General features: G+C 41.7%; 1 protein-coding gene across 10 annotated transcripts in view; it reads right to left on the reverse strand.

The window, feature by feature from the left end:
* LOC149209028 (uncharacterized) overlaps window positions 1–27,649 on the reverse strand; it is a 369,369-nt gene that overhangs the window by 95,196 nt on the left and 246,524 nt on the right. For 6 of the 10 annotated variants that reach the window (XM_089396260.1, XM_089396263.1, XM_089396256.1 and 3 more), the window contains 3 exons: window positions 15,726–15,908; window positions 15,460–15,615; window positions 14,537–14,617 (listed from right to left, as the gene is read on the reverse strand). In XM_089396260.1, coding sequence (XP_089252386.1) covers window positions 14,537–14,617; window positions 15,460–15,615; window positions 15,726–15,908 — 420 coding nt within the window. The remainder of the gene's footprint in view (window positions 1–14,536; window positions 14,618–15,459; window positions 15,616–15,725; window positions 15,909–27,649) is intronic. The other 4 variants (XM_089396257.1, XM_089396255.1, XM_089396258.1 and 1 more) reach the window with 3 other exon arrangements.

A 27,649-nucleotide genomic window follows, 5' to 3' on the forward strand; every position in this document is an offset into this window, starting at 1 on the left:
TTGGCTCTAGGAGCCTTGCTATCACCAAACATCACGTCAGCAAAAGATAAAGGATGATACCCATATAAGGCATAGAATGGTGACATACCAATGGACATGTGATGTGAAGTATTGTAGCAGTACTCCCCCAGATGCAGCCACTTCAGCCATGCTCGCTGCTGCCCACTGACATAGTTATGCAAGTAGCCCTCCAACCACCTGTTAACTATCTCTGTCTGCCCGTCCGTCTGTGGGTGATAACTGGTACTCGGTGTCAACTCTCTCCCCACCAACTGGAAAAGCTCCTGCAAAAACTCGCCCATGAAACGACTGTCCCTATCACTGACGATGGTCTTAGGAAGACCATGTAGCCTGAAGATCTCTCTGAAGAACATCTCGACCACCTGTGCTGTTGTATGGTGTGCGGATATGGCAAAAAAATGTGCGTACTTTGTCAGTTGATCAACGAAGACAAAGATACAATCCTTGCCCTGTACCATGGGCAACCCTGTGATGAAGTCCATCGAAATACTCTCCCATTTCCCCTCCGGAATGGGAAGAGGTTGCAATAAACCCGTGGGATGGCTTATCTCTCCCTTGTTCCTCTGACAAACGTCGCACTCCCGGATGTGCTGGAGTACGTCCTCCTTGAGGCCCTTCCATGAGAACCTCTCTCTAATGGCCCTGTAGGTTTTGGTAAACCCCTGATGTCCTGCCAATGGTGAATCATGTGATGCCTGGAGTATTTTCTTCTTGAGCTGAGACCCCTCAGTCAAGAAGATTCGGTCCCTGTAATAGATGATCTCATCGACTACCCTGTCCCTGTCATCTGCCACCTGCCCATCCAGAACCTCACATGCAAACCTGTCCTTGGAGTACTCTACTAAGAGTCGAGCCCTCCAGTCTGTATCCAAGCTCATAAGAGACAACGTGGCCGTTCTACGTGAAAGGGCATCTGCTACCACATTGTTCTTACCCTTGAAATACTCAATGTCAAAGTCATATGTTGGATCTTACTGATCCACTTCTGCTGCCTCTCCTGTAGTTGCTTCTGCTCCAAAAAGAACTTGAGGCTGTTGTGATCAGTCCTCACCCTGAACCTATTACCCACCAAATACTGTCGGTACTTAGCCAATGTATGCATGATGGCTAGCATCTCCTTGTCGTATATGGAATACAACCTCTCGTGCGGAAGGAGCTTCTGGCTCTCAAAGGCTATAGGGTGACCTCCCTGCATCAACACTGCGTCGATCCCCTCTCTCGACGCATCACACTCCAAAACAAATGGCTGCATAAAATTTGGGAATGCAAGCACTAGGCAGCTGCTCATAACCTCCTTGAGCCTGTCAAAGGCTCGCTGCGCTGTATCCGACCAACTGAATGCCCCCTTCCTCGTCAAATCTGTCAGGGGTGCAACAAGCTGTGAGAAACCTTTGACGAACTTCTGGTAGTAAGTACAAATGCCAATGAATCCTCGAAGTTCCGTCACGTTTCTCGGCTCCGGCCATTCTCCGATGGCCCTGATCTTCTCCTCGTGGACTCTCACTCTGTCCACCCCTATGATATGTCCCAGATACAACATCTCCGTCAACCCAAACTCACACTTGGAGAGTTTGGCATAGAACTGCTGCTCCTGTAAGATACGCAATACTGTCTCAATGTGCTGGAGATTCTCCTCCCAAGTCTTGCTGTAAATGAGAATATCATCAAAGAATACCAACACAAACTTCCTCAAGTGACTAAGGAAGATGTGATTCATGCAGGACTGAAATGTAGCGGGGCAGTTGGTTAGCCCAAAATGCATCACCAAGAACTCAAAGTGCCCATAGTGACACCTGAAGGCGGTCTTGGGAATGTCCTGCTCCCTCACGCAAATCTGATGGTACCCAGATCTCAAATCAATCTTTGAGAAGAACCGTGCTCCTCTCAACTCATCCATCAACTCATCGATCCTGGGTATGGGGTACCTGTTCTTCAGGGTCTTCTTGTTTAGGGCCCTGTAGTCAATGCACATCCTCAATGTACCGTCCTTCTTCTTCATCAACACCACAGAAGAAGCAAAAGGACTTGTGCTCGGCCGAATGTGCCCAAGAGCCAGCAACTCCGGGATAGCCCGCTCAATCTCATCCTGATAGGCCTTGGGGTGCCTATAGGGGGTGGTGATCACTGCCTGTATGCCCTGCTCAAGCTCGATGGTGTGCTCAAACCCCCGATTCAGTGGCTGTCCTGGTGGAATCTCCCCAAACACTATGGCATACCGATCAAGGATGGATTGTATCTCTGGATGTACCGTCTGCCCTGTAGTCCCTGCCTCTGATGCACGCAGCTCCACTGCCCACTCTATGTCTCCCTTCCGGAAGACTGCCTCCATCTGATGAGCCGAAACAGTCTGAGGCAGATATGTGTGCTGTCCCCGTATCTTCTCATGCCTCCCTGTCTTCTCATCATCCCACTCCATCTCTAGGGTCTTCCAATCCGTCGTGACCTTCCCTAGAGTGATAAGCCACTGAACACCCAGTATCATGTTGGTGTCCGGAATATCGACCACGAAAAAGTGGTCAGTCAATGTGTAGGTGCCCATCGTCACTGAAAGCTCTGGAACATAACGAGCACACGTCATGGTCTGATCTCCTGGGACCAAGACTGAAAACCCATCGAAGCTCTCTGTCTGTATACCTCTCCGCTCAACCATCTGTGCATCGATGAAGTTGTGGGTCGCCCCACTGTCAACCAAAACTGATACTCGCTGGCCATGTACTGTCCCTCGTACGCGTAGCGTCAGATACTTAGGAACTCCTCACAAGGCTGCAAGGGCCCCTCCGGTGGGTGCAATGTTGCACGAAGCGGGAGCGAAGCGGAAGCGCGGAGCGCGGAAGCGTCATTTTCCAAAAATCTAGGAAGCAAAGCGTCCGCGGAAGCGTCTGCTATATATATATATTTTTTTATATTTTTTTGCATTTATACTCAAAACAAACATCCCAAATACCAAATTAATTGTAGAAGACATGAAAACATGCATATTTTTGCATAAATCAAGATAGATATGGCATCCATGATTCCATTGTAGTTACTAGTATGTACAACAATCATCTATATTCTAGCTATTACAAACATACATCAAATTTTTAAGCATATTATAAAACATAAAACATTTAAGCATATTATAAAACATAAAACATAGAGCATATTATGATTTATCTAGCAAGTGAGCAACTGTCAACATTTGTCATGTCCAAAATTCAAATAATAATGTTTACAAAATATGTCACTTGGTCACCGCCAAGCCAAAAAGGTTCAAAATTCAAATTCACAAGTCTACAAGTCTAATGAGTAATCTATGACAAAAAGTAGTAGATTGTGAATATATCTACTAATCTCTCCTCCTTCCACCACGAATAGAACGTGATGGCGGGCCTCCACGTGGTGGCAATGAAGAAGATGGTCCCTGTGTAAGTCGTGGCACTGAAACTGATGAAGAAGAACCCCTTGCTGTTGGTGTTGAACCATGGAACCTAGGAACCAAGGGACCAGATGAGGGTGGGGGTGGTGGCATATCAACACGGTCATCATCATCCTAGAATCGCTCAAAAAATTCATGCAAAAAAAAAAAACACTAGTTAACAAAAAAATTAAAAACATGAATTAGAGAAATGCTTTATAAGGGAAAATTGGAAAATTCATACCACAATGGACATACCTGGAAAAGAGAATCCTCTAATTGCTCTAGTCGCAACACTCCATCCTCCAAATTGGGCTCCTCTGGATTCTTGTCCCAAATCAACAAGTCTTTATTAGACTTTGCATCTTCACAGTAATGGGACAACAATCGCAAGTTATAATGAACATAAACCAAGCTCTCTGCCCGGTCTAAATTCAACCTGTTCCTTTTAACACTGTGGATGAAAGAATAAGAGCTCCAACACCTCTCTGCAGAAGAAGTGTTTACCACCTGTGATAGCACCCGCAATGCCAAACTCTGTAGAAGTGGAGTACCCCCTCCATGCATGTTCCAACACCTCTTCTCTTCTCCTCTCCTCTCTTCTCTTCTCCAACTCTCATAAACTCAAAGTGAGAAAATGAGAAGAGAATGGGGGCTTTATTCTTTTCTAAACTCACCCTAAACTGACCCTAAACTCACCCTAACCCACCCCCTCATGCTAAGTTAAGTTAACTTTTAAAAGAAATTAAAAAAAATTTAAGTTCATTTTCGCTGCCCGCGGGTTGCGTCCGGGTTGCGTCGGGGTTGCGTGCGGGTTGCGTGCGCTTCCGGGCGGGTTGCGTGGCGCAACCGGATGCCAGAATCGCCCTCCGAAGCGCGGATCCGGGCCACCGCCACCTAAAAACCAGGAAGCGTGTTTAAAAAACGGAATCGCGCCACCTGCAATTTGGAATCGCGCTTCGCCTCGAGATTCCGAAACGATTCCGCACGGGTCGCGGTTCCGGGTTAGGATCCTGGGGGGGGGGGGGGCGATTCCTGCAACCCTGGGTGGGTGCAAAAGATGCACCACCTGCTGCTGGCAGTGGAGGTGGCAAAGGTCCCTGTATGACATGGCTATCTCCTGCCTCCACATCATCCTCGTCATCCTCTTCTCCACTACTCTCGGAGAATACCTCAATAAAATGTGCCTTGCCAGCAACACATCTATGCCCTAGTGCCCATGGCTCCTGACAGGTGAAGCACAACCGCTTCTTCTTCAGCTCCCTCCTGGCATCGTCGTCAAGCTGTATTCGTCCTGGCTTTCCCTTTGGAGGTGGAATCCTCACATCCTTCCCCTTAGACTGAAAAGTCTGTCTCTGGGGGTAAGGTGTTCGAGACCTGGGTAGGACATCCTGTAAGTCCCGGGTTCTGCTGATAGCGTCCTGGAGTGTGGCTGGTCTAGTGGATCGGACTAAACCTCGAAGTGGCTCTGCTAACCCCTCAACATACATATAGACCCTCCGTGCCGTGGATAGGTCTGGCACCATCACAGAGACCCTCAAGAAATCTGCAATGTAGGTCTTTGGGCTCCCTGTCTGTTGGAGCCTCGTCAGCTCAACAAAACGCTGCTCTGGATCCCTCTGATCAAATCGCTCCATCAGTGTCCTGGTAAACTCGGCATATGTCGTCACTGTGGAGTGCCCTAGTGTAACCATCCCATGAAACCACCAATCTTGGGCCTCACCATCCAAATGCAATGTTGCCACCTTGATGGCCTTTGTCTTCGACATCTGGTTAAACTGGGAATAAATGTCCAGCTTCTCCACCCAAGACTTTGCCGAACTGTTTGATGAACCATCAAACGTAGGCAAGTGGAATCTACTCGCTGCACGGTGGGTGTCACCATCATGGTAATGTCGGTACCCTCTGTGATGGTCGCAGGGTCTGCTATCCCGCTGGAGCTGAACAAAATCTATGAATGAGAGGGCTTCCTTGAACTCCTGCCCATAGGCTTGGTACTCTGCAAAATAATCGTCCATGTGTTCGGGCTCTGCCTCTTGCTGGGCTACGGCCCCCGTGTCTGCTCCGAAGAAAGTGGGCATGGTAGAGCGTGTAGGGGCATGTGAGGCCACCTGCTGCGCAGTATCACGCTACTCTAGCAAATGGTGGGATGCACCCGATCCCTCACCAACTTGAAAAACCCGTGGGCTCTCACACTATCTAGCCTCTACTGCCGTGAATCTCTGCCCCATCACCTCAATCTGTCTCGACAGATCCTGTACTGATTTGAGGAGCATATCCGCAAATCTCTTCCCGTCATCATCTGCCATCGGAGCCTCCTGCTCTGCGTCCACCACAGGCTCCTCGTGTTCTGCGTCCACCACCGAAACACAGTCTCCCTCTTCGTAAGTGTTCTCCAACCTATGCCCAGTGTCTCTGTATCTCCGACCTCTGTAACAGATGTAAGGTTTTTCACTCGGTGTCATAGATTGCTAGTTCCATAGGCTGAGCTATTTCTATGCTCTGATACCACTGTAATATCCCTTATCAGGAATGTTCCTCAAACACAAGCAAACTCCAACGGTCAACCAAAGATGGATTGGGAGGGCATTTACCAGATATGTCACCTCTGAAAAGAGGACGAGATCCGAAGGCTACCTGGCCCTTTCCAGACTCTGTCTAAGAGTATAGGAGAAAACACACAAGTGGTATAATAGCCAAGAAGCTCAAAGATATAGAATAACAATGGTGCAACATATAACAATATAATCATAAGCAGATACTCAAGAAATGCAGAGAGAAATGCCAAGCCATTTTATTATACTGAGTAATAAGATGAGTACAGGAGGTGATCAGAAAGATGGCACCTCGACTTGCACAAGGCAAGTGAAGAAATACACTCAGAATAGCAAAGGAATGGCCCCTCTCTGAATTGCATCCAAGCTGCTGAAGAATTGCCGCGCTGCTGCTAGAAATCAAATGAGGATTTGGGGCTGCTCCCCTCCTTAGAAAAGGCTGAAACTCTAGAATCGGACTCTACTCAAGAAACCCAGAAAAACCCAGAAAGCTTTTCTGAAATGGCCGACCCCGAAAATCACCCCCTTCGGGTTCTGCGCAGTCCCTCAATGCTCTGCGCTGCCACTGAATGAAACCCTCCAGAAATCTGTCTGAAACCTCTGCCAAAACTCTCCAATATGCAAGGGTTGATCCCCTTCTCAATCTCTCAGCACAAATCCTATTGCAAACCCCCAACCCAGACTCCTGCCAGAAAGAACTGCGTCCCTCTCTCAGTGCTGCGCAGTCCTCCAAAACGCTGCTGAAATGCTGATGAAACTACTGCCGAAATGCTAATGGAAATACCTTGCCTGAGCAGGCACTCGAAGTCCCCCGGGGCTAAGGGTGAGATCTCCAAATGGAGACACTCAATGCACTAAACAGTGCTGCAGACTAGCTAAACAGCCAGTGTGCTCTAAGTCGAAATGACTATCACAAATGCTCACAACTGAATGATCAAAATGAGGGGGCTCCTCTCTCCTTTATAGCCATTGCCTCTCTCAATCCCAAGGCTCACCTCCTCCTGCGTGATTCCTCTCTTGCCACGTGTTTCTTCCCTCCTGCGCAGTCCCTCCAGGTGTCTGCGTGGGCTCCATTTTTGCGTCCCCCTTTGGCCCCCTTGGCTCCCCTTTAAGTCACAATGTTGAGCTACTAGGAAGTGACTTTTTTATTCTAAAAGCGAGTTATGTCCCCCTTCCTCACTTTTTTATTTACAAATAACTATAGAAGGCAAAAATTAAACAAAATCGAATATTCCAATTAGCCATGGCTAATTAGGAATATTACACTTGGGATCAGGGCATCACAGGACTTGGTAGTACAACTACCCTTGGGGATGAGATGATTTCTACAGGGGAAGATCATTCAGAGCTTCCATTGGGCTTTTGTGACTCACTGATGGCATGGGGGACTTCATTAGCATGGCATTTTGGTCAGCAAGGGGATATCAGGGGAAGCCCATGTAGGAGAGACTTCACCTCCACAGGGATTGGGTTGTATCTTCAGGAGTTTACCCTTGGAGTGCAAGAGGTGAACTACTCCGTAGGGCAACTTCATGGGGGAGTTGGACAGAGTCCTACATTATCATGATGCTCTACTTATTGGTAGTATTCAGTGGGCTTTTGGTACCTATACCTGGCAGGACAATGCCCAGAGAAAGGGGTGCTTAACATTGATAACGATGGCTTGGGATCCTGGCATTGAGAGATTCCTTCATAATAGGATAGTGCAAAGATCAGGGATGACTCAGTGGCACATCTAGGACCTTGATATTATTGGCAGTGATAGTGGTGGTCGATAGTCAAAGAGAGTGCTTGTTCAGGCATTACTTGAGGACAAGCAATTTTTGGCGGGAAGGACTGTGATGTCCCCAAGATTTATTTTTCACAATAGAGGCAATTTTGGAAAGAGGGGACATTTCTGATTTTGGGACTTAAAAGGAAAAGGGAAAATTGCAGCTCTAGTGGAATGTGGGGGCCACAAGAAAGAGAAATTCGACCCAAGGAGGGAACTCGTAATCTTGAACAAGAGAGAAAAGAAAAGGAAGTGCGAATTAGGAGATAGAGAGAGAGTGGGGACCATAAGGGGAGAAGAGGACAACAAATTCTAAATAGAGCTTGAGGGCCTCACTTTTGGCATCTTTGGTCATTTTACCATTCAAACCTTAGTTCTCTTGAGTTGTTTAGCCAAGACAATCGTGTTGTTTAGCACAAGGAATTTCCAAGCGGAAATTCCAACTCTTCCTTCAGTGAACTTCGAGTGTCACCCTAGGAGAGAATTTGGGGAGTTGATTCTGAATCATTGAGGAGCTATTTTACAAGTTTCTTTTAGTTGGTGCTTGCTACTCCAAGGGTGCAAAAGAATTTCGTGGGGGCTGAGAGAAGCTAGCAATCAGTGGAGTATTGGCCGGAGAATTTGCAGAGAATTATCCTAAGGGAAAATGAGTTTTTCCTTGGTGAATTGCAGGGGTGAGAGTGTTGCATTTTAGAGGGTCAATTTTGTCTATTCCAGGGACTCCACAGGGGTTTATTGGTAGCTTCTATGCATTTGCAGAGATTCAGAATTTAGGGAGCATTCGAGTTGGGATCTGCTTGGTGATTGGGGGGAGAAATTCGCAGGAGTTAGGGAGGATTTATGAGAGGGAGATTTGGGCCTAATTCAACAGTGTCTGAACTATGGGGCGTTTTCTAGCCAAATTGAGCAATTTATACTTGTTGGGGGTCACCGGGGGTGTGCGGATTTAGCCCAAACCCTTCTTGGGTTTTTGTGGGTTTGGTGAGAGGCTAGGATTAATTTTATAGAATTTTCTAAACACTTATGAGGGCAGAATTCCTAGTTCCATTCAACAGTCAACAACAAAAACTTGTTGGAGGAGGGCACAGTTTACCCTAGGACCATTTCCACTACTTGGGTTAGTGAGATATTTTTGGCTTTGGTTGAGCGGGTGGAGTACTATCTGTGGCTAATTTCTCATAATCTTTAGAGCAATTTGGAGGGATAAATCAACAGTTCCTTTCCCGTGACAACAACAAATTTTTTGGGTGGACGCAAATTTGGTAGTAGAGCCATTTCCAGCATTTGGGTACCCATCATATTCACCCGGGATCTTTCCTTGCTCGTTGTACCAAGCCCAGGTTATATATTTCTTATCATCTAATGTAATCAGTTCTCCACATTAACAAAATGGCTCAGTTATTTGCCTTATTTCTCGTGTTTTATTGACTGGTGCATGTGTAGTAAAAATTTACTTGCTACAGCCTAGTCCATGTGTTTATTATTAGCTGTAAATTTCAATTTGGAACATTACATCTTTCCCTTTGAACAACTTGATTTCCTGTAAAGAGCACCTTTAGATAGGATTTGGATTGGTTGATCAGAATGTGCTTTTGAAATCAACATAGTCTCTTCTTGAAAATTTGCTACAGGCATAAAGTATGGCTTCCAAATCTAGACTACGAACAACCAGTTGCTCCTCAACTATTGATTCAATATCCTTCTATCTGTGGTTTGGCACCAGTAATCTTCAAGTAGAATACCGCACAACCCCTTCAAGAATAATGCTCGGAACTTCATTATTCAGTCCTTCCCTTATAGGCAATGATAGAAAGGAATGAACAATTCAATATACTCTTGGAAAAATAGATCTGCTACAGCAAACAAGCGGCCTAATGAAATGCTAATTTCTAAAGCAAATCATCATTTACACCAAGTATTCGGCCCTTCCTCTATGGCCTTTGAAAATTTGCTATTGATGCCCAAGTAATTCAACCCTTTTCCCAGGGTAAAACTTAGCTTCTTTGTCGACTGAATTCTAGAAAGAATGGAAGATTTGGCACTAGAAATCCTGGACTTTCTGGAATTTCTGAGCATAACTCGATGGCAATTGATTCGACCTTGCCAATGTAATTCAATCTTGGAATAAAATTTAGTTTTTAACGCTTCACTAATATTTGGATTTCAAATTTGCTCACACACCGTTTCAAATATAACATTCTCACAACCCCACTTGAAGATTACAATAATAATTTAGGCATGCTGATAAAAAAATTAATTTGGCCACCCTATCGATTTTGATAAAAGTTTATTCACGACCCCTTTTATAATAATGTAATTTTGGCCAAAACTTTCGCTCCACAACGACAAACTTTTTGAATAAAGTAACTAGAAAAAGAAAAATTTCTTTGAGTTTCGTCGAACACTTGACATGAAACCTTGATGGAGATAAAATCTAATCATGGTCCAGATTCAACAATACCTACAAGAAAATAATAAACCCTCGAACTGGTAGTGGAAACACCTACAAAAATAGTTATATGAAAAATAAGAGACCAACTAGGGTGATATCGAGTACCACCGAAGATGGAAAATGTCAGCTAGGGTGAAAGAAATCCCACCGAAGTCACGACAAGAGTTTCAATCTTGCAAATAAAAATCTAATCTTCTGACAAGAACCCTCGGATTGACAAGATGCATAACTCTGATACAACTGTAATATACCAAATGGAAATTTCATCGAATATTGCTTCAAAAAATTATGCCACCAATTTAAATAAACAATTTGCACAATTTCAAACCACAAATCAACAACAAAACAGTAATTTGTAACTGAAGAATAGGCGAGATAAACATGCAGAAAAACTTAACCTTATTTTATTAATATAGTATTATAAAATGATACATAAAAGACAGGGAATGGCTAAGAGGATGACCACCAAAAATATCTACTACAAACCTGTGAATTCTGAATGAATTCACCAAGGGGAAAAATGGGTTCTTGCCCACTCTCACTGAATCACCCGAGGGGTTTCGTCCTGGGGCTACTCAAACATAGAACTGAATTCTCCCATCTACATTGAAAACATATACACAAAACCAAGATGTCTTCAAATAATCTCCTCCTCTTTTTAAAGGCCCAATAGATAGATCTCCAATTTTCTATAAATATTTTATTTTATTATTATTCTAGAAGCTCCCCCTTGACTTTATCTTAAGTGACTTTTAATTTATTTCAGTCACTTTGGCATCTTCCTCGTAATTAACCTTTTCCCCTTTTAGTTAAATAACTAATTAAGTCCTTTTTAACAAGGGAAAATGGTAAATCGCCCACCATACTCTCTCTGGCCACTAGAAGTCACTTCTCAGCATCCCATCTTGTAGATCTTCTTCTTTTGGTTCCAACAAGCTATTACTCTAAGGTAATCTGTCAAGTATTCCTCTCGAAATGCCACCTTAAGCGTGATTAATTAAGTTATGCTCAATAATAACCCCGTTTTATGGGAATTATCAGAAAGCAATGCAACCAGAAACAAGTTGTGTGGAACTGGTCATGATGATGAATATGCCAAGCGAACACTGTTGTATCCCATTAAATCTCCTCAAAACCCCTCTGGGACTCCTAATGACGTAATCCTGCTCCTGTGACCTGGCCATCACGTACCACGAAAATCCATCCTTACTGTATTATAGAGAAAACTAAAAATGGGGACATTACAAAATAATAGCGACACTTCAATGACAAAATGCAGATTTTAATAAAGAACCTATGGCTTAAGAATTAAAGAAAACAAAATCCAACTTGCAAGTTGAACACCCAACATCGTTCCTACAAGATGATGTAATCCAATGTATCAAGAAATTGAGGTTGAAAGATCAAGAGAAATCACATATTAAAAATTTAGAAGACAAAATAACCAAACTTCAACGAAACAAGAAGACATCACAAAAGAAATATAAAAATCTTGAGGATATGCATTATAAGGAAGTAATAAAAAAGACGAAGAAATTTCTCACCTTAGCGACCATAGTGAAAAATTACTGGCACAAGTCAAGAAAGCTAAGGTCACAAAGAAAGAACTCAAGAGGCACCTATCATAACAAGAGGAAAATTTACGCTTAAAGAACCTTCATCAAAGGTTATTAGAACAAATCAACTGTTTAAAAGATCAAAAGCTTGAATCCCAAAATAAAGTTGATTTAGAAAATGAAGTACTCTTATGTCTCAGAAATCACAATCAAAAACTATTCACTCAAATTAAAAAACTTAAAAATGATGAGAAATCATTGGAGAACAATTAGAAGAACTTATGACAAAATCGAAGTCTTCAAGAAAAACCATAGTATTAAAAACCGATCGGTTTAAACCAGAAACCAGTCAAATCGGTTGGTTCATTGGCCAAACCAACTGAACCGGTCAAAAAACCTAGTCAACCGCCCTCCCTCGTCTTTTTTTTAGACAAACCAAGCATAAACCAGTTGGTTTATGACGAAACCGACTGGTTTTCCCATAAACTGACTGGTTCCATCATAAACCGATTAGGTCATTGCCAGGCTGGCCGCGGACCCACCATAAGCATTTTTGGAGGCTTGTGAGGTGGTTTGGAGGGACAATAAGGGTTGTTTCCTTCCAAAAACAGGCCCTCCAAGCCAATGAAAGGAGGCCTCCCATCTCATTTGCCTCACACATCTCATTTGGAGTTTTTGTGAGCTTCATTGTGAGCTTGGAGAGTGTTGAGTTTTTGTTGGAGTAGTGGAACAACAAAGAATTTGAGCTAACTAGTAGCCACCATGCCTCTAAAAGGCAAAAATACTACATGGGTTCATTGTGATATGATTGATGGGGGAATGATCTCCAAATATTGCCAAAAATCTTTTGAAGGAGGGGGTATTAACAGGTTCAAGCAACTTTTGGCTGGGATAAAAGGCCATGTAAAGCCACGTAGAGCACCAAATGAAGTAATAGGGCATATTAGGGCAGAATACCTTCAGAAGTTTGAGACTCAAGTCACTAAACCAACATAGAAGTTTGTGACTCAAGCAGTTGCAAAGTTTGGGAGTCGAGACTCAACCAACTGAGTTTGATCATGATGAGAAGTTTCAAGCGATAATGTTGATCACTAATATCATATATGTAGACTTGTAGTAGGCCAGTAGCCACATAGCTTGTAGGCTTTGTTTTTGGACTCTAGAAGCCATTTAGAGCCTCATTGATTATATATCTTATTGCTGATATGTATTGCACTTGGTGCCATTTTGATATATTCACCTTTCCATGGTATATATATGAGCAAACTTTGCATATTTTGTGTCTATTGGTTTGGAATCATGGTTTTAAATCTTAAAAATAGTTTTTTTTTTTCATTAAAAGTTAATTATTTCATGTGTTTTTTTAAAACCAGTTCATTGAGATCTAACCAATCCTGATTTGATCGGTTCCGGTTTGAAACTTGGTTTATTAGGTGGAGCGGCCCGGTCACTAGTTCTAGTGTTGAATACTATGGACAAAACAACACAAGTTGAAGAAAAGGGAACAAACACTGATCCAGATAATATCACCATTCAGAACGATCCCAAACCAGTTGAAGTAAAAACATATTTAGATGTTGCAGTTCAAATGACGAAGATTTCAAGTGAAGGTCCAACAATTAACCAATCGAATTTTGTACCTGAAGAAAATCAAATACCTCGAGTAAATCAAGAAATTGCAATAAACAAGATAAGGGGAAATCAGATCACAAGAACTCCTTACTGACACCCAAATCATAAAAGCAAACATCTAAACCAGTCTACAAATCCATATCACTGAGACTAGAGACAAGTGACTTATGTTCCAAAGGATATCGATGTCAGCAAAATTAAGTCTTACGATAAAAATTCATCTGAAATATCCATTAATCACAAGATTCCACAGAAGATTGATTTAAGATGGTCAAATCCCTTCTCAGTTTGACAATTTTGTTTATCACTCAAAGGATCCTATCATCTTGTATCATCAAAGATGAAAAATTGAAGAATTCGAATAGATTACAAGACAAAGAAACAAATGACACGCCTTGTTAGCAAAAACTTTGAGGACAAAGCTTTTCTGAAGAGGAATGCAATGCTATGAATATAATAATTGATAATTAATAGTTAATAATGATTATTATACTGAAGAGGCATGTCTCTAAATACATGACTATTCGTGAAGGGGCATCTTGCCTGGTATATAAGCAAGGCCCTCATTTGTAATCAATATCATATCTCTTGTGCATTCAACATTTCTTACATAAATATATTACTTGTCCTTTGATGTCCTCTGTATACGAACTTTGTTCGTTACAAACATTAAATGAAAGCACATGATTGCTAAAATGGTTAGAGTACCTGCTGATAAGTAACCCACCATCCTTCAAGAAGAATCCCAGATGGGAGAGAGCACTAACCGGAAAAATAGGTGGAGAACACTAGCATAATGGTATCTGAAAACCATAATAGGGCTGCTGGCTGGCTGGCTGTCAAATGAGGAGAATTTTTTTTCTCCTGTGGCTTACACACTTTTGGTGGGTAACAAGACCAATCTACTTCACTTAAATTATATCTTGGTAATCATTACATTCAATCGTAAGATATTCAGTAACTGATTACATTAAACTAAAAGATTTAGGAGTAGTGCTTGAACTGTCATATTGCGTGGTTGCTTTAGATTTACTACGGTGACTTAAATGAGATGAAAAGCTAAAATCATGGACATTCAATGAGTTTGCGTTATATACAAAAACATTAAAAATTAAAGTATCAAAATGTGTCAAGTGAAAAAAAAGAACAAACCAGAAACCACACTAGCTCCTTGGTAGCCAAAGCTGCTGTCAATTCATATTTATTCAATGTCTGCCTGACAAAGCCTTGTAACTGCAAAGATATAAGATCCAATCCAGTTGGTTTATGCTTTGCAAACCATTAAGCTAATGCATTGACGTTGGAAAAAAACTGAACAGTTTTATTAATAAAAAAAAACGTCATCTTAAATAATAAGCAATTAAACATATAGAAAATTTTACAAATTGATGAATGTGCACTGATAACAATCTGTTTGTAATGCAAATTTACAAGTCAACTGTGGTACAAGATTCAACAGAGAACATTTTTTATATACTTGTGAATTGGACAATACTTATTTTGGGGATTTGTCGTCCTATACAAAGCTGGTTTTGAGCTTCTAGTTTGTTCACCAGCTTGCAGCAGTATCCTTTCGCAGGTAGTATGTACTATGAAGTGACTTTCTATAGCAATCAGGAGCACTTTTTAACACAGATGTCTGTTGTTTTTACCAATTATTTAGAAATACAGGCTTATGCCAAGCTCCATCTCCATAGAAAATCTTCCATCTCAGTCGCTGTCCTCTTCACCTGAGTATGTAAGGGAAGCAAATCTCTACCATGCACTTAATATGGTACTTACATTGATTTTGTGTAATAAATGTTACTGAGTATGGAAAGGAAGCAAGTATCTACCATGCACTTAATTCGGTACTTATACTGATTTTGTGTAATAAATGTTCAATTTACAATATTGCTCATAGTTCAAGTGAGCCATATCTCAAGTCATAGGTGCTTGTGATTTTTCTGCACCTGAGTTCAGTACATAGCCTAATCATGCAACAAGATTGACTAAGAAAAAATGACAACATTTGAACATTCAATTCTGTTCTTTGTCCAGGATTCTAATGGATGCAAATAGAATGTTCAAGATACCTGATAATGATAAGTAGTGGCGTACACAGTAAATCTTCTATAAGCAGCAGCTGCCTGGTCTGTACAAGGACTCAAAACAACTCTTGCCTTATCAAGATGTGGCCGAACAGCACTGGCAGCTTTTGCAATATAAGGTCTGCTAAACTTCCTTACCATCTGTTTACAAGAGTAAATTGAATACTTAGAGATGATCCTTGGAATGATGCTTTAAAATTAAAATCCAGAAACACGTTGATCAAAACATGAGCAAAGAAACCTCCACAAACCTTTGCCTGAGGTTCAACAAATTCTCGACCTCTGACAAGGTGAGGAAAAACGGCATTCCATAACATCTCAAATCTCTTGATGCACCTAGCTTTTATACTTTTTATATGTGGAGATGCAAGAATTATAAGTTGCTGCCATTGTTTCTTCATAGTAGAACCCCATTTCTGCAAGATGCAATGATTCTTGCATTTATGAAAAATATGGAAAGCATTGGTTACAAAACCATCTGACAAGAGGGGTAAAATATGCTCGTTAATTAAAAATGCATTAGGTCCCTATGTCTTTACCTACAAACATCAATAATATGAATATATAGATGCCAGAACAAAAGATATAATTCAAGTATTTACTATTATGTCATCAATTTTATTTACTATTCAAAAATAAGTTGTACTAATAATGTGTTCTAACCAATATCTCGCTAATAAATACATTTACCTTAATTTTTGAGAAAAAGCTAGTTATATCCCGTAGGCCAGAACAATATTAACTTTGTTAAGATAAATATGTCAGCACTGAGAATGTATGAATTGAAACAGCCTTTATAGAAAATAGTATTATCCAATGCCACAAACATTGGCATCAGCATCAGAGAAAACTTGTCTTGGGTGATCAACTAAGGAGATCAGAAAATCAGGTCTCTATCAATGGATTTCCTGTCAAACATGACCTTAGTCAGCTCCTAGTATCCTGTAAATGGACCCCAGGCTGCCCTATTAATCTCATGCAAACATGTCAGCACAACAATTCTTTCACATAAAGCCTCTTTGTCTATAGTGAATCCTTTACGAAGTGTGAGCTCAAAGGGCTCTTACCAGTTACCCTCTGATGGAAAACTATCAGCTCATAAAGCAAACTAAAGCTTACCATTCCAACTATGTCTGTTCTATCCAAGCATTTTCTTAATAATTTTAATAAGATTTTTTAAGTTGGACTCTGCTAAACCATTAACCTACAGAAAATAATGAGACAGGTGACATAAAATAATGTTATCTTTAAAACAAAAATCCATTATATATACAAATTAACAATCTTGTGGATTATAAGTAACAACTTTTAATGGAGTGCCAAATCTAGGGATCATGTTCTCCTCCAACAAATTGAAAATAACACCAGCATTATGGTGGGAGTTTCCACAAGCCCTCCCATGAAATAATCTATTGTTAAGGATCTACTTGAACACATTGCTCGAGTTCTCATGAATCTCCCCAATAAAATCCATTTCCCACTACTGAAACACATCCTCCACTACTACAGCTCCAAAGGCAAAGTTAGAAATCATTGGCTTCCAATGAAGAACTAACACTCCCCATGTGTTGCTATGTATGAATGCACATCTGCAAACAAAGTAGGCCAGTAGAAAATTTTCATGAAGGATCTTGTCAAGGCCTTCGCAGAAAAATGGCCACCATAAAAACCACCATGCAACTGCTCTAACATATGCTCTAACTCGCTCATAGTTATACAACGCAATATAGCTCCAACTCAATCCCTTGATGCCAACCCATTCTGAGGAAAAAATACTTTGTAGCTTGAAGATTTCAACTCCAACATTACTTCTTGGTCAAGTGAGCTGAATAAGAGAGATGGTCCATGTTGACAGTTGAGTTGCACTTAGCAGATGTTATGAAGACTCCATAGCCCAAGGCACAAAGTACATATAAAAAAATTTCAGAATTCCATAAGTCAGCAGGGCATTCTAGCCCCTCTCTCTCTCCTCTCTCTATCTTCTATTTTCAAATTCTGCAACCCTGCAGGGAATTGTAAAAATATCGCTAGCATGATGAATAAAGCTTTGTAGCAGGCCTAGGAGATTTGGGACTCGATCAGCATGTGAGTACACTCTAGAGTGCTTTTTTCACTTAGTCAATTATTCTCGCTTTTCAGCGACGAATAATTGGCTGAGTTTTTCCACTCACATATACCCCCAAAGCTGGGGTCACGGCTTGAATATCGAGCCTTGGGTTCATCTTAGTGTCTAGGGTTGATGTATATTACCATGCTAGGTCATCTATAAAGTTTTGCGGAATTTGACTAAGTCTTGATAAGATTTTTTTTAATAATTAAAAATTTCCCGCAAGACAAGATTTGTTAATTAATTCTTATGTAAAATGTAAATATGTGATGTTAGAAGATGTTGGAGGTGTATGTAATGTCCCCATTTTTATTTTCCTCCATAGTATAGCCAGGGCGGATTTCCAGGGCAGGGGATGGCCAGGTTAGTGGAGCAGGTTTATGTCATCGGGGGTTCCGATGTAGTTTTGAGGAGATTTTATGGGATCTGATGGCATTCTCTTGGCATATTTAATCATCTGCACAGTTTGCCTTTCGTTCAATCACATTCCGACAACTTTCAAAATTTAGCATTATTATGGGGCCTAACTTAATTAATTATGCTCGAGGTGGCATTCTGGGGAGATTAATTGATGGAACACGTCAGTGTTATAGCTCGTTGGAACCAAAACAAGAAGATCTACAACATGGAATGCTGAGAAGTGACTTCCAATGGCCAAAGAGAGTATGGTGGGCGATTTACCATTTTACTTAATTAAAAATGACTTTAATTAGTCATTTAATTAAGGAAAAATAATTAATGGGAGGAAATGGGCCAAAAGTGACTTGAGTGAAATAAAATAAAATTAAAAGGTCACTTAAGATAAAGGATGGAGGAGCTGTTGATTTGGGGTAGCATCAAATGTGATCTAGCCTCGAAACTTGGTGGAAAGGTTAAGGCACATGAGATCTCCAATACCCAGAAATGGTTTGGGTAGATTCAAAACAGTTTGAGAGATATTAAAATAATTAATATTTTTAATGGAGTCCCTAAGTCTAAACTTAGGGAAAATAAAATATTAATGTGAATTAATATAAAACTGTGTTAGAAGGGTCCAATAGTCATGGATCAAGCCAGAGTTAATCTTAGTCGTTGATTAGGTACTTAATCTCTCGTTGAATTGTCAATGAGAAAAGTATAAGAGGAGGCTTGAGGGTCACTTGGAGAACACATTGAGTTGATCAAGATTTCGATTTTCTGGGGCAGGGTTTGCTAAGGAAGTCAAAAGAGTGATTAGAGTTGCAGCTGAGGGGCAGTGAATACAGAAGCGTAGAAGCAAAGATAGCACCAGAAGGATCAGCGCAGAAGCCGGGAGAGAGGGATGCAGAGCCAGCCAGAGGTTCATGCAGAGCCAGCAAGGGCTCACGCAGAGGCAACTAGGAGCTGCACAGTGCCTCAGAGAGCCAACGTGGGTGACGCAGAGGCTCTAAGGGCTGACACAGTGCCTCCAGAGGCTGACGCAGGGCGAGCTATGGCGACGCTAGGCCAGAAAGGGTTGACGCAGTCCCTAGAGGTTGACACTGGGGTTTTCGTGGGGCAGATTGGAGCTGGGAGCTGTCGGAGTGTTTATCCGGGGTTTCAACCAGAACATCTGCAGCTACTGTTTTTGAAGCACCCCCCTGGAGTTCTGGTGAAAGCTATCCTTCTAGGGACCTCTCTTATCTACCAACTTATGATGCTGGGGAAAAAAGGCCACTAAACAGATCTTCATCATATCTATCCTTCAAATCCATTATGTGGAAATGCAGTGAGGCGATCGACCAAATACCCTATGACCTGGAAGGACAAGTTATGCTTCTCCGACTGTTGTTGAACCTTTTAGTTAGATCTCTAGAGAAAAAGAGGGAAATAAAGAGGTGGCTATGCAAGGACCTAATAAGCCATTGAAGACTAACTAAGGCCAATCCACTACAGCCTCCATAATGGCAAATTCCTATTCAAGAGGAATAGTTGAGCCATCTGTCTCCGATTGAGAGGTACTACTACCGAGATTATTCTCTGTTGGGTGAGCCGGTTTTGGCACCCAGATTGTATTATGAAACTGCTTAATAATTAAAACCCTCAAATAACTGCACCAGTTTTCCGCATTGGGTTTTTCCGGGGACATTGGTCCAAAAACAACGGTGTCACTTGTGTTCTTGTTTTGTTTCCTTCAGTTGATGATCTGTAATGTGTTGAGCATGTAATTGTATTTATTTTCAATATTTACATGGTAAATAACTTGTTAATTAATCAGAACAAGTAGGCAGAAATAAATAAAAAAAGTACATGAAGGGTTTCTAACAGTTAGACTTAGAAATTCCAACATGGTATCAGAGCGTGGTTGCAGATCACAGGAGAACTGAGGACATCAGCCGAGCAGAGTAGCAACAACAGAAAACAACTGTCCCAAGTGACAAAAGTTGTTCCTAGCAGAGAAGCAGCAAGGAAGGGGTGACGCAGTGCCTGCGTCATCAAGTTTGAGCCGGGAAGAGGATCAATGCAGTGGCAGAGGGGAGCAGACTTGACCTACGCAGTGCCCGATCATCTTTCTCAGTCAGGAAGGATTGACGCCTGTGGCCAGGAGGTGCGGATTTTGCTGGTGCTGGGATTGCGCAGAGCCTAGAAGCTCTAACCTTCAGTTTGTTGGAGCTTAGGAGGCTGTGGGTAAGTTGCAGAGTGAAGTTGGTGGGGTACTGTAGTCAGAACAATACCTAACAGGGCAAGACCAAGGAGGAGGGAGTTGCTACCGAGGATTTCTAGCCAAGAAATCCGGATTAGTGGTGCAGCTGCACTAACGATCGGAGTGGGGGCATCTCGACATTGGCAGAAGGGTTTCCAGGAGGGAAATAGAGGCTTAGAGGGAGTCTGTGATAATCTGAACTATAAGATAATTTCTAAATAGCGGAATCTGACATAATGAATACAGAATACTAACCTTTCTGCTTTGCTGAAAATCTGTTTACTTTGCTGCAGTTCTTATCCAGCTGTCTTCTCTACTGAATAATTCTTTCAAATTAAATGCAATTGCATACCTGATTCTCCATGTCGGTCCACGTTGCTCCGAGTTTACCAAACCAACCGATTCCTCCCTGCCTATCTGGGATCAACCTCTACGGTTCCCAGATCCAGCGGACTTCCACAGTCCACTGGCCCCCCGTGCCCAAAACTCCAAGAACAACTCAAAATTTCCCAATCTATAGTTCAAAATCGAGCCCCTCAAACAGACTGATTTTCTAGCATCCCTCTCTGTATTGTCTCCTCTCTGCACTATATTCCAAAAGTGAAAGCAATCCTCTGTTTTCAAAAACTGATTTTTCCTTCCCCCCTTACTTCTCCTTTCGATTATGTTTATATAGGGAAGGTTTCTTCCCTCCCAAGAAACCCCACCTTCCTTTCCTCCAATTAATCTTAAGATTTAACCTTATCCATTAAGATATTTTACTTGAGTTGGTCATTATTCATTTAATGAGATTTTAATCTTATCATCTCAACCGACTTCGAGAATAGTATTTTCTTTTAAGTACCTTATCATGAATTGTCCAAAGATTTATGAGGTAAAATAAATATGGTTCATTGTAATAATAATCATTTATTAAAATTAATAAAATTTTATTAATAAAAATAAATTAATATATTTTATTGTACTACTCAATAAATAAGGTATTAATTAATACTTTTAAAAACTTATTCATTTTCTTACATAGAAATTTATATAATTAAATTAGTATGTATACTAGTGCAATGCCTGCGATGCATGTGTATGTAGCTATCATACACATGTCTCGTAAGCATGCTAATAATCAGTAACTCAAGTTGGGCCATTACAGAGTCACACCAAGAACTTCCAGGAGGGAGGTGGAGGAGCAACGAGATGGCAGTGAACGAGGTAAGAGACCAGGACAAACTGGACGGAGCCTCAATCTTCGTAGTCTGGAAGGCCAAAATCTTGTCCGTTCTAGACAAGAATCATGTCAAGCACTTCACCTTCAGGACAACGGTGATCCCAGTTGACTCGGCTGATAACGACAAGTACGAGGCGACAATGGCGAGGGCCAAGAACATCATCCTTGAAGGGGTCAAGGACCATGTAGTACCACATATTGCCGAAAAGGACATGGCAAATGAGATGTGGGAGGCCCTAAAGAAATTGTACCAGCATACTTCTATGTAGAGAAGGATGCTACTTGAAAATCAGTTGCGGTCATACCAGATGCAGAAAGGGGAGAAGATATACACCTTCCTCAGTCGATTGAAGGAGATTCGAGATCAACTGACTTGCATAGGGGTCACGCCGGATCAAGAATTGATGGTGAGAACAGCCTTGGACGCAGTCTCAGAAGACTAGGAGGTGTTTGTCCAGAGCATACTGGGCAAGGGGACCCTTCCAGATTGGGAGGAAATGTGGGCGACTCTTCGCCAAGAAGAGATCAAAAGGATAAGCAAGATGGGAAGCAACGGCAAGGGGATCAAAATCAAGAAGGAGGAAGAGGAGGATGTTGCCCTAGCATCTGAGGGAGAGCAGGAGAAACGGAAGAAGGACCTCTCCAAGGTCAAATGCTTCAACTGTGGGGAACTGGGTCATTATGCGAGTCAATGTCCTAGGAAGAAGAGCAAGGAAGAGGCTTCTGAGACCAAGGCTTCACCAGCAAAGGGTGGAGAAGGAAGTGGAGATAGATGATCACTGTGCCATGAGTGCTCACACGCCACTTAAGTGGAAGTGGGGAGACATCGAGCTGTAGTCAGACGAACTACATGTGATGAGGCGCAGGATCCTCGAGGTACCCAGCCTCTTGGATTATACCTTGCTACGGGAGCCCCGAAGAGGAGTAGCAGTACTGGCGGATGTCAGCAGAGACAGATGCAGATGAAGCGTCAGAGGGAGCTACGGTGCAGGATTCCTAGGACAACGTAAGGCAGCAATGCGAGATGCATAGAGTTGTTGCAGCAATGCAGAGGTCAAAGAGGGAGCGCTTGTCAGCGACAGAGGAAGTTTTAGCATCGAGCGTGTCTCTAGCCTGACAGAGATGTCAGGGTTGGGAGATCAGTTACTTACTTCTCAGTAACTGAGTTGCAGTGCAACAATTAGCAGTGGCAGTGCGATGGGCAGCACGATGCAGCATCATGAGAGGGATTACAGTGTAGATGCAGTAGTGGCAGTGGCAGAGCCATGGGTAGCAACACAGATGCAGAGGGAGTTGTTGTGCAGATGCAACAGTGGCAGTCACAGGGCCATGGGTAGCAGTACATGATGCAGCAGCTTCAGAGGACGTTGGGCAACAGGGCTAACATCAGCATAAGGACAGATGCCGGATGATCAGGGTGAAGCTCAGTCAAGAGTATTACTAGAGTACAGTCCTCGCTAAGAGGGAGTGTTGATTTGGGGTAGCATCGGATGTGCTCTAGCCTTGAAACTTGGTGGAGAGGCTAAGGCACATGACATCTCCAATACCCAGAAATGGTTTGGGCAGATTCTAAACAGTTTGAGAGATATTAAAATAATTAATATTTTTAATGGAGTCCGTAAGTCTAAACTTAGGGAAAATAAAATATTAATGTGAATTAATATAAAACTGTGTTAGAAGGGTCCAAAAGTCATGGATCTAGCCAGAGTTAATCTTAGCTATTGATTAGGGACTTAATCTCGACCATTGAATTGTCAATGAGAAAAGTATAAGAGGATGCTTGAGGGTCACTTGGAGAACACACTGAGTTGATCAAGATTTCGATTTTGTGGGGCAGGGTTTGCTAAGGAAGTCGAAAGAGTGATCAGAGTTGCAGCTCGGGGGCAGTGAATATAGAAGCAAAGAGGCAGAGATAGTACCAGGAGGATCAGCGCAGAAGCCGGGAGAGAGGGATGTAGAGCTAGCAAGTGCTCACGCAGAGGCAACCAAGAGCTGCGCAGTGCCTCAAAGAGCCAACGTGGGTGACTCAGAGGCTCTAAGGGCTGACGCAGTGCCTCCAGAGGTTGACGCAGGGCGAGCTAGGCTGACGTTGGGCCAGAAAGGGCTGACACAGTCCCTAGAGGCTGACGTTGGGGTTTTCGTTGGGCAGATTGGAGCTGGGAGTTGTTGGAGTGTTTATCCGGGGTTTCAGCGGAACATCTGTCTCCCACTAGGAGGTACTACTGCCGAGATTATTCTCTGTGGGGTGAGTCGATTTTGGCACCCAGATTGTATTATGAAACTGCTTAATAATTAAAACCCTCAGATAGCTGCACCGGTTTTCCCGCAATGGGTTTTTGCAGGGACATTGGTCCAAAAACAACGGTGTCACTTGTGTGCTTGTTTTGTTTCCTTCAGTTGATAATCTGTAATGTGTTGAGCATGTACTTGTATTTATTTTCAGAATTTACATGGTAAATAACTTGTTAATTAATCAGAACAAGTAGACATTAATAAATCAGAAAAGTACATGACGAGTTTCTAACAGTTAGACTTAGAAATTCCAACAGGAGCTTCTAGAATAATAATAAAATAAGATGCTTCTAGAGGCTTGGAGATCTATCCATCAGATCTATAAAAGAGGAGGAGGAGGTCAGTTGGAGACATCTTGGATTTGTATTTTCTTCTTGTGGAGAGGTTTGAGAACCCGATTCTCTACTTCAGCAGTAACCCCAGGATGGAAACCCTCGGGTGATTCAGTGAGATTGGGCGAGTACCCATCTCCCCTTGGTGAATTCATCCAAAATTCACAGGAGAGCTTAGTAGTGGCATTTAAGTTCAGTTTGGGTGGAGGGCCAGCACAGCATGAGAGAGATTCTTGAGGCCAGTTTATCTCAACTGTATGGGTTGTATCAACATGTAAACCCTAGTTTATCTAATATAATAAAGTTGAGAATTTTCTTGTTCATTGTGTTATGGGATTGCAATGCTCTATTTGTTTAATTTTTCGTGGCAATCTTCTGTTAAGTGAATGGTAATTTTTATGTGAAGTGTTTGTTCCAACTTTTTTTCATTTGGGACATTATCAACAATGACAAGTATATCTCAGCCCCATACATTAAAGTTAAAAGGTCACATCAAAAAGAGCAATGTAATGGTTCTAATAGACACCGACAACAGCCACAAATTTTTGGACTCAAATATGGTGAAAAAGCTCAACATTTTTGCATATCCCATGCCCAACATCAAAGTGATGGTAGTTGACGGAAAGAAAAATTGAAAAAGTAGGGAAATGCCATAAAGTCAAATTACAAATTCAGGACTGAAATCTAGAATCTCCGTTCTACATTGTATCGTCTGTAATAATCATGAGCTCTTTTTTTGGTACAATTTCATCTATTGCTTGAAGTTTGTCTCTGATTCTAGATATCCTTATAAAGAAGGATGCCATAGTATTGTCCTTCGTCATCTTAATAGTTCTTAATTCATTCTTGAGGCTTGCAATTTGACCAATGTTCTTGATTGTGAATAATTTGGATAGAGCCTCATACATTTCTTGAGCGAAATCTATGTTGGATATATATGGAATGAGGTTGTCCTTTACTCCATCCACTATTAGGTTCATGGCCAATATTTCGGTTTCTTTGAACTTTGCTTTCTCTACTTCACTTGATTCATCTGTAGGCTTCTTGACTTTTCCTTGAACTAAATCCAAAACTTTATTCTTCTCGAGGATGAGATCTATCCTCTTTTTCCATGCCCTGTAGTTGGAGGCTCCTTCTAGTTTGTTTTCTCCCTTCATTGAGTTAGACATAGTTCTTGTAGATAGTAGGCTTATCCCCTTATATGATCCCTTTAATGATCTTCCTTCAATCTCCTTTTTCCTTCAATAGATCTTCAGGCTGCCTTTTTCTTCTTCTTCACCTTAGCTCTGATACCATGTTGGAAAATCGGAAACGACATCAGATGTAGGCGCACACGCAGGGAAAAACCCCTATATAGGGGAAAACCCAGTCAAGAACTCTTCCTTCAGTAATTCAAATGAGATAGACCAAGACCCTAGACCAATAGACCTTCCTCCTCCACCAAGTCAGCCTTCCAAGATGATTTAGTAGTCTCTTCTTATCCAGCAGCTTCAACCCAACAACAATCCAGAAATTTCGGCTTCTCAGCAACAGAACTTCGACCCAACTTCAGGACTACAGTTTCGATCTAGCAATTTCAATAGCTTCAGCCTAGCAGCTTCACAACTTCGACCTTGATGCAACTTCATAGCTTCGACCTTGATGCAGCAACTTCACAAATTCGACCTTGATGCAGTAGCTTCACAACTTTGACCTTGATGCAGCGGCTTCACAGCTTCGATGCATCTTCAGAATTTCATTGCACATGAGAGAGAGAGAGAGAGAGAGACCCAAAAACTTCGATTCCAAATTCCTTCTTGAACTTCGCACTTTTTCTGCTTCCAGCTACTATAATTCGAACTTGTGAGAGATGTGCTTGCTTTGCTCCAATATATAGTGAGTTTGTCAGGTCAAATCCCTTTATTGAGTTCGACTTTTCCTTTCTTGAGGCCAACTTGGTGGAGGAGGCTTAATTGACCTATTTTACAATAAAATAATTTTCTTTCTTGACAAATAAAGCCCAAGAAGGGTCTTTTACATTATGACATGGACAACGACACTTAACATAAACCCTAGAAGTCTTCAATGGAGACTTTGACATCAAAACAATTGACCCAAGCACAAAACCCGTGCTTTAATAAGCCAATTTATTTAAAAATAAAATTTCTTTCTCTTTCTTTTGACAAATACATTTCAAATATAATTATGAAGACTGACACTAGTTACATTCTTCAACATTCCGAGTCCACTTGGTCCTGTCTGGTCCTGCAATTTTTGGAATATAATTTACGAAGACCATTTTGAAACCAAGTTTTCACAAGGGTTTCTAGGACTAGGTTCCTCCTTGATAAGTCTCATTTGCAAACCCTAGCCCTTGAAACTCCCTTGGCCCTTCTTAGAGAGCCTTACACCTTGCTTCTCAAGCAAGCAAACCATACAATTGGGTCTCTCTTACAAATAGGCCTTAGGAATCACTCCTTTTCTCTTCATTGATTCATCCTTCTAGTGATTCCCTTCATATCGAGTCTCCTCCCATCGGTGAAAGTTCGTAAAGAGTATGGAGCCCTACTTGAGGTGACAGTGGGCTATCGCTCCATTGTTGCCCTTAACCTAGTAGTTGCCCTCTTAGAATCCCCTTGTAGGACCTTGTTGACGTGGCGAATTTTCGCTATACCAACAAGGGGAACTAACCCGATCACAGACCCCAATTAGGCCTGCTTTCATTTGGAATGGCTAGTTCCAACGGGTTTTAAGGGACCCCGTGAACTGTAATAGGTGTTGAAAGATTGCTTCTGAGAAGAAGACTTCAATTAAATCAACAAAATAAAACAACTAACCACTATGTATTAAATCCTATCTACACTACTTCTAACTACTCTAATCTAGTCCTAATTATCCTAATCTATCCTGCAGGAGCAAAACAAAAGGAGGTTAAACATCATATATAAATCCCAAGTCCAAATGAATCAATTACTGGTCCACATGAGAACAAGGCTGTATTAAATCCTTATCGCAATGCAATTAATTATACAGGAATATACATTCCTTTCCATACAAATAACACTTGCAACTGATGTTCAACAAAGTCTGAAATCAGCAACCTTTCATGAATTATTAATGCTATTGAATTACATTCAAATAACCGATAACAACCATGAACTGCAAGTTATCAATCTGCATAAAGCAAATCACATTTGTCTTTATACCAGCAACAACACACTGATCCTAAACATATGAGAAAAAGGGGAAACAAATTCGAAACAACAGGTTCCTTCTTGAACCAAACAATCCTCTTTATTCACAATAAATCAAAGTTGTTTTTCTCCAAACAAAAAGCCCTCCTCTCCTATCTGGAAGTAATAATTATGCCTCAGGCCCCGACCCTTCGTCTTCCCCTATTCTTTTCAATATACCGATCCAAATAAACAGATGTAGAGCCCTCGGTATCACTGCTGACACGTAGAAGGCGTTTCCTGTCACTGGAGCGCTTCGTTTCCTGGTGAAATGAGTAGATGTTGATTAGAGGATGATGACTGTGTGTCATCTCTTCATGATGAGATCTGGGGCAGTTTCGCTTTAGGAATACACAGGCAACGTGTGGA

The sequence above is a fragment of the Pinus tabuliformis genome, chromosome 1_2, assembly GCF_031772625.1.
Source record: "Pinus tabuliformis cultivar Carrire ecotype Pingquan chromosome 1_2, CPIR1, whole genome shotgun sequence".
Taxonomy (NCBI): domain Eukaryota; kingdom Viridiplantae; phylum Streptophyta; class Pinopsida; order Pinales; family Pinaceae; genus Pinus; species Pinus tabuliformis.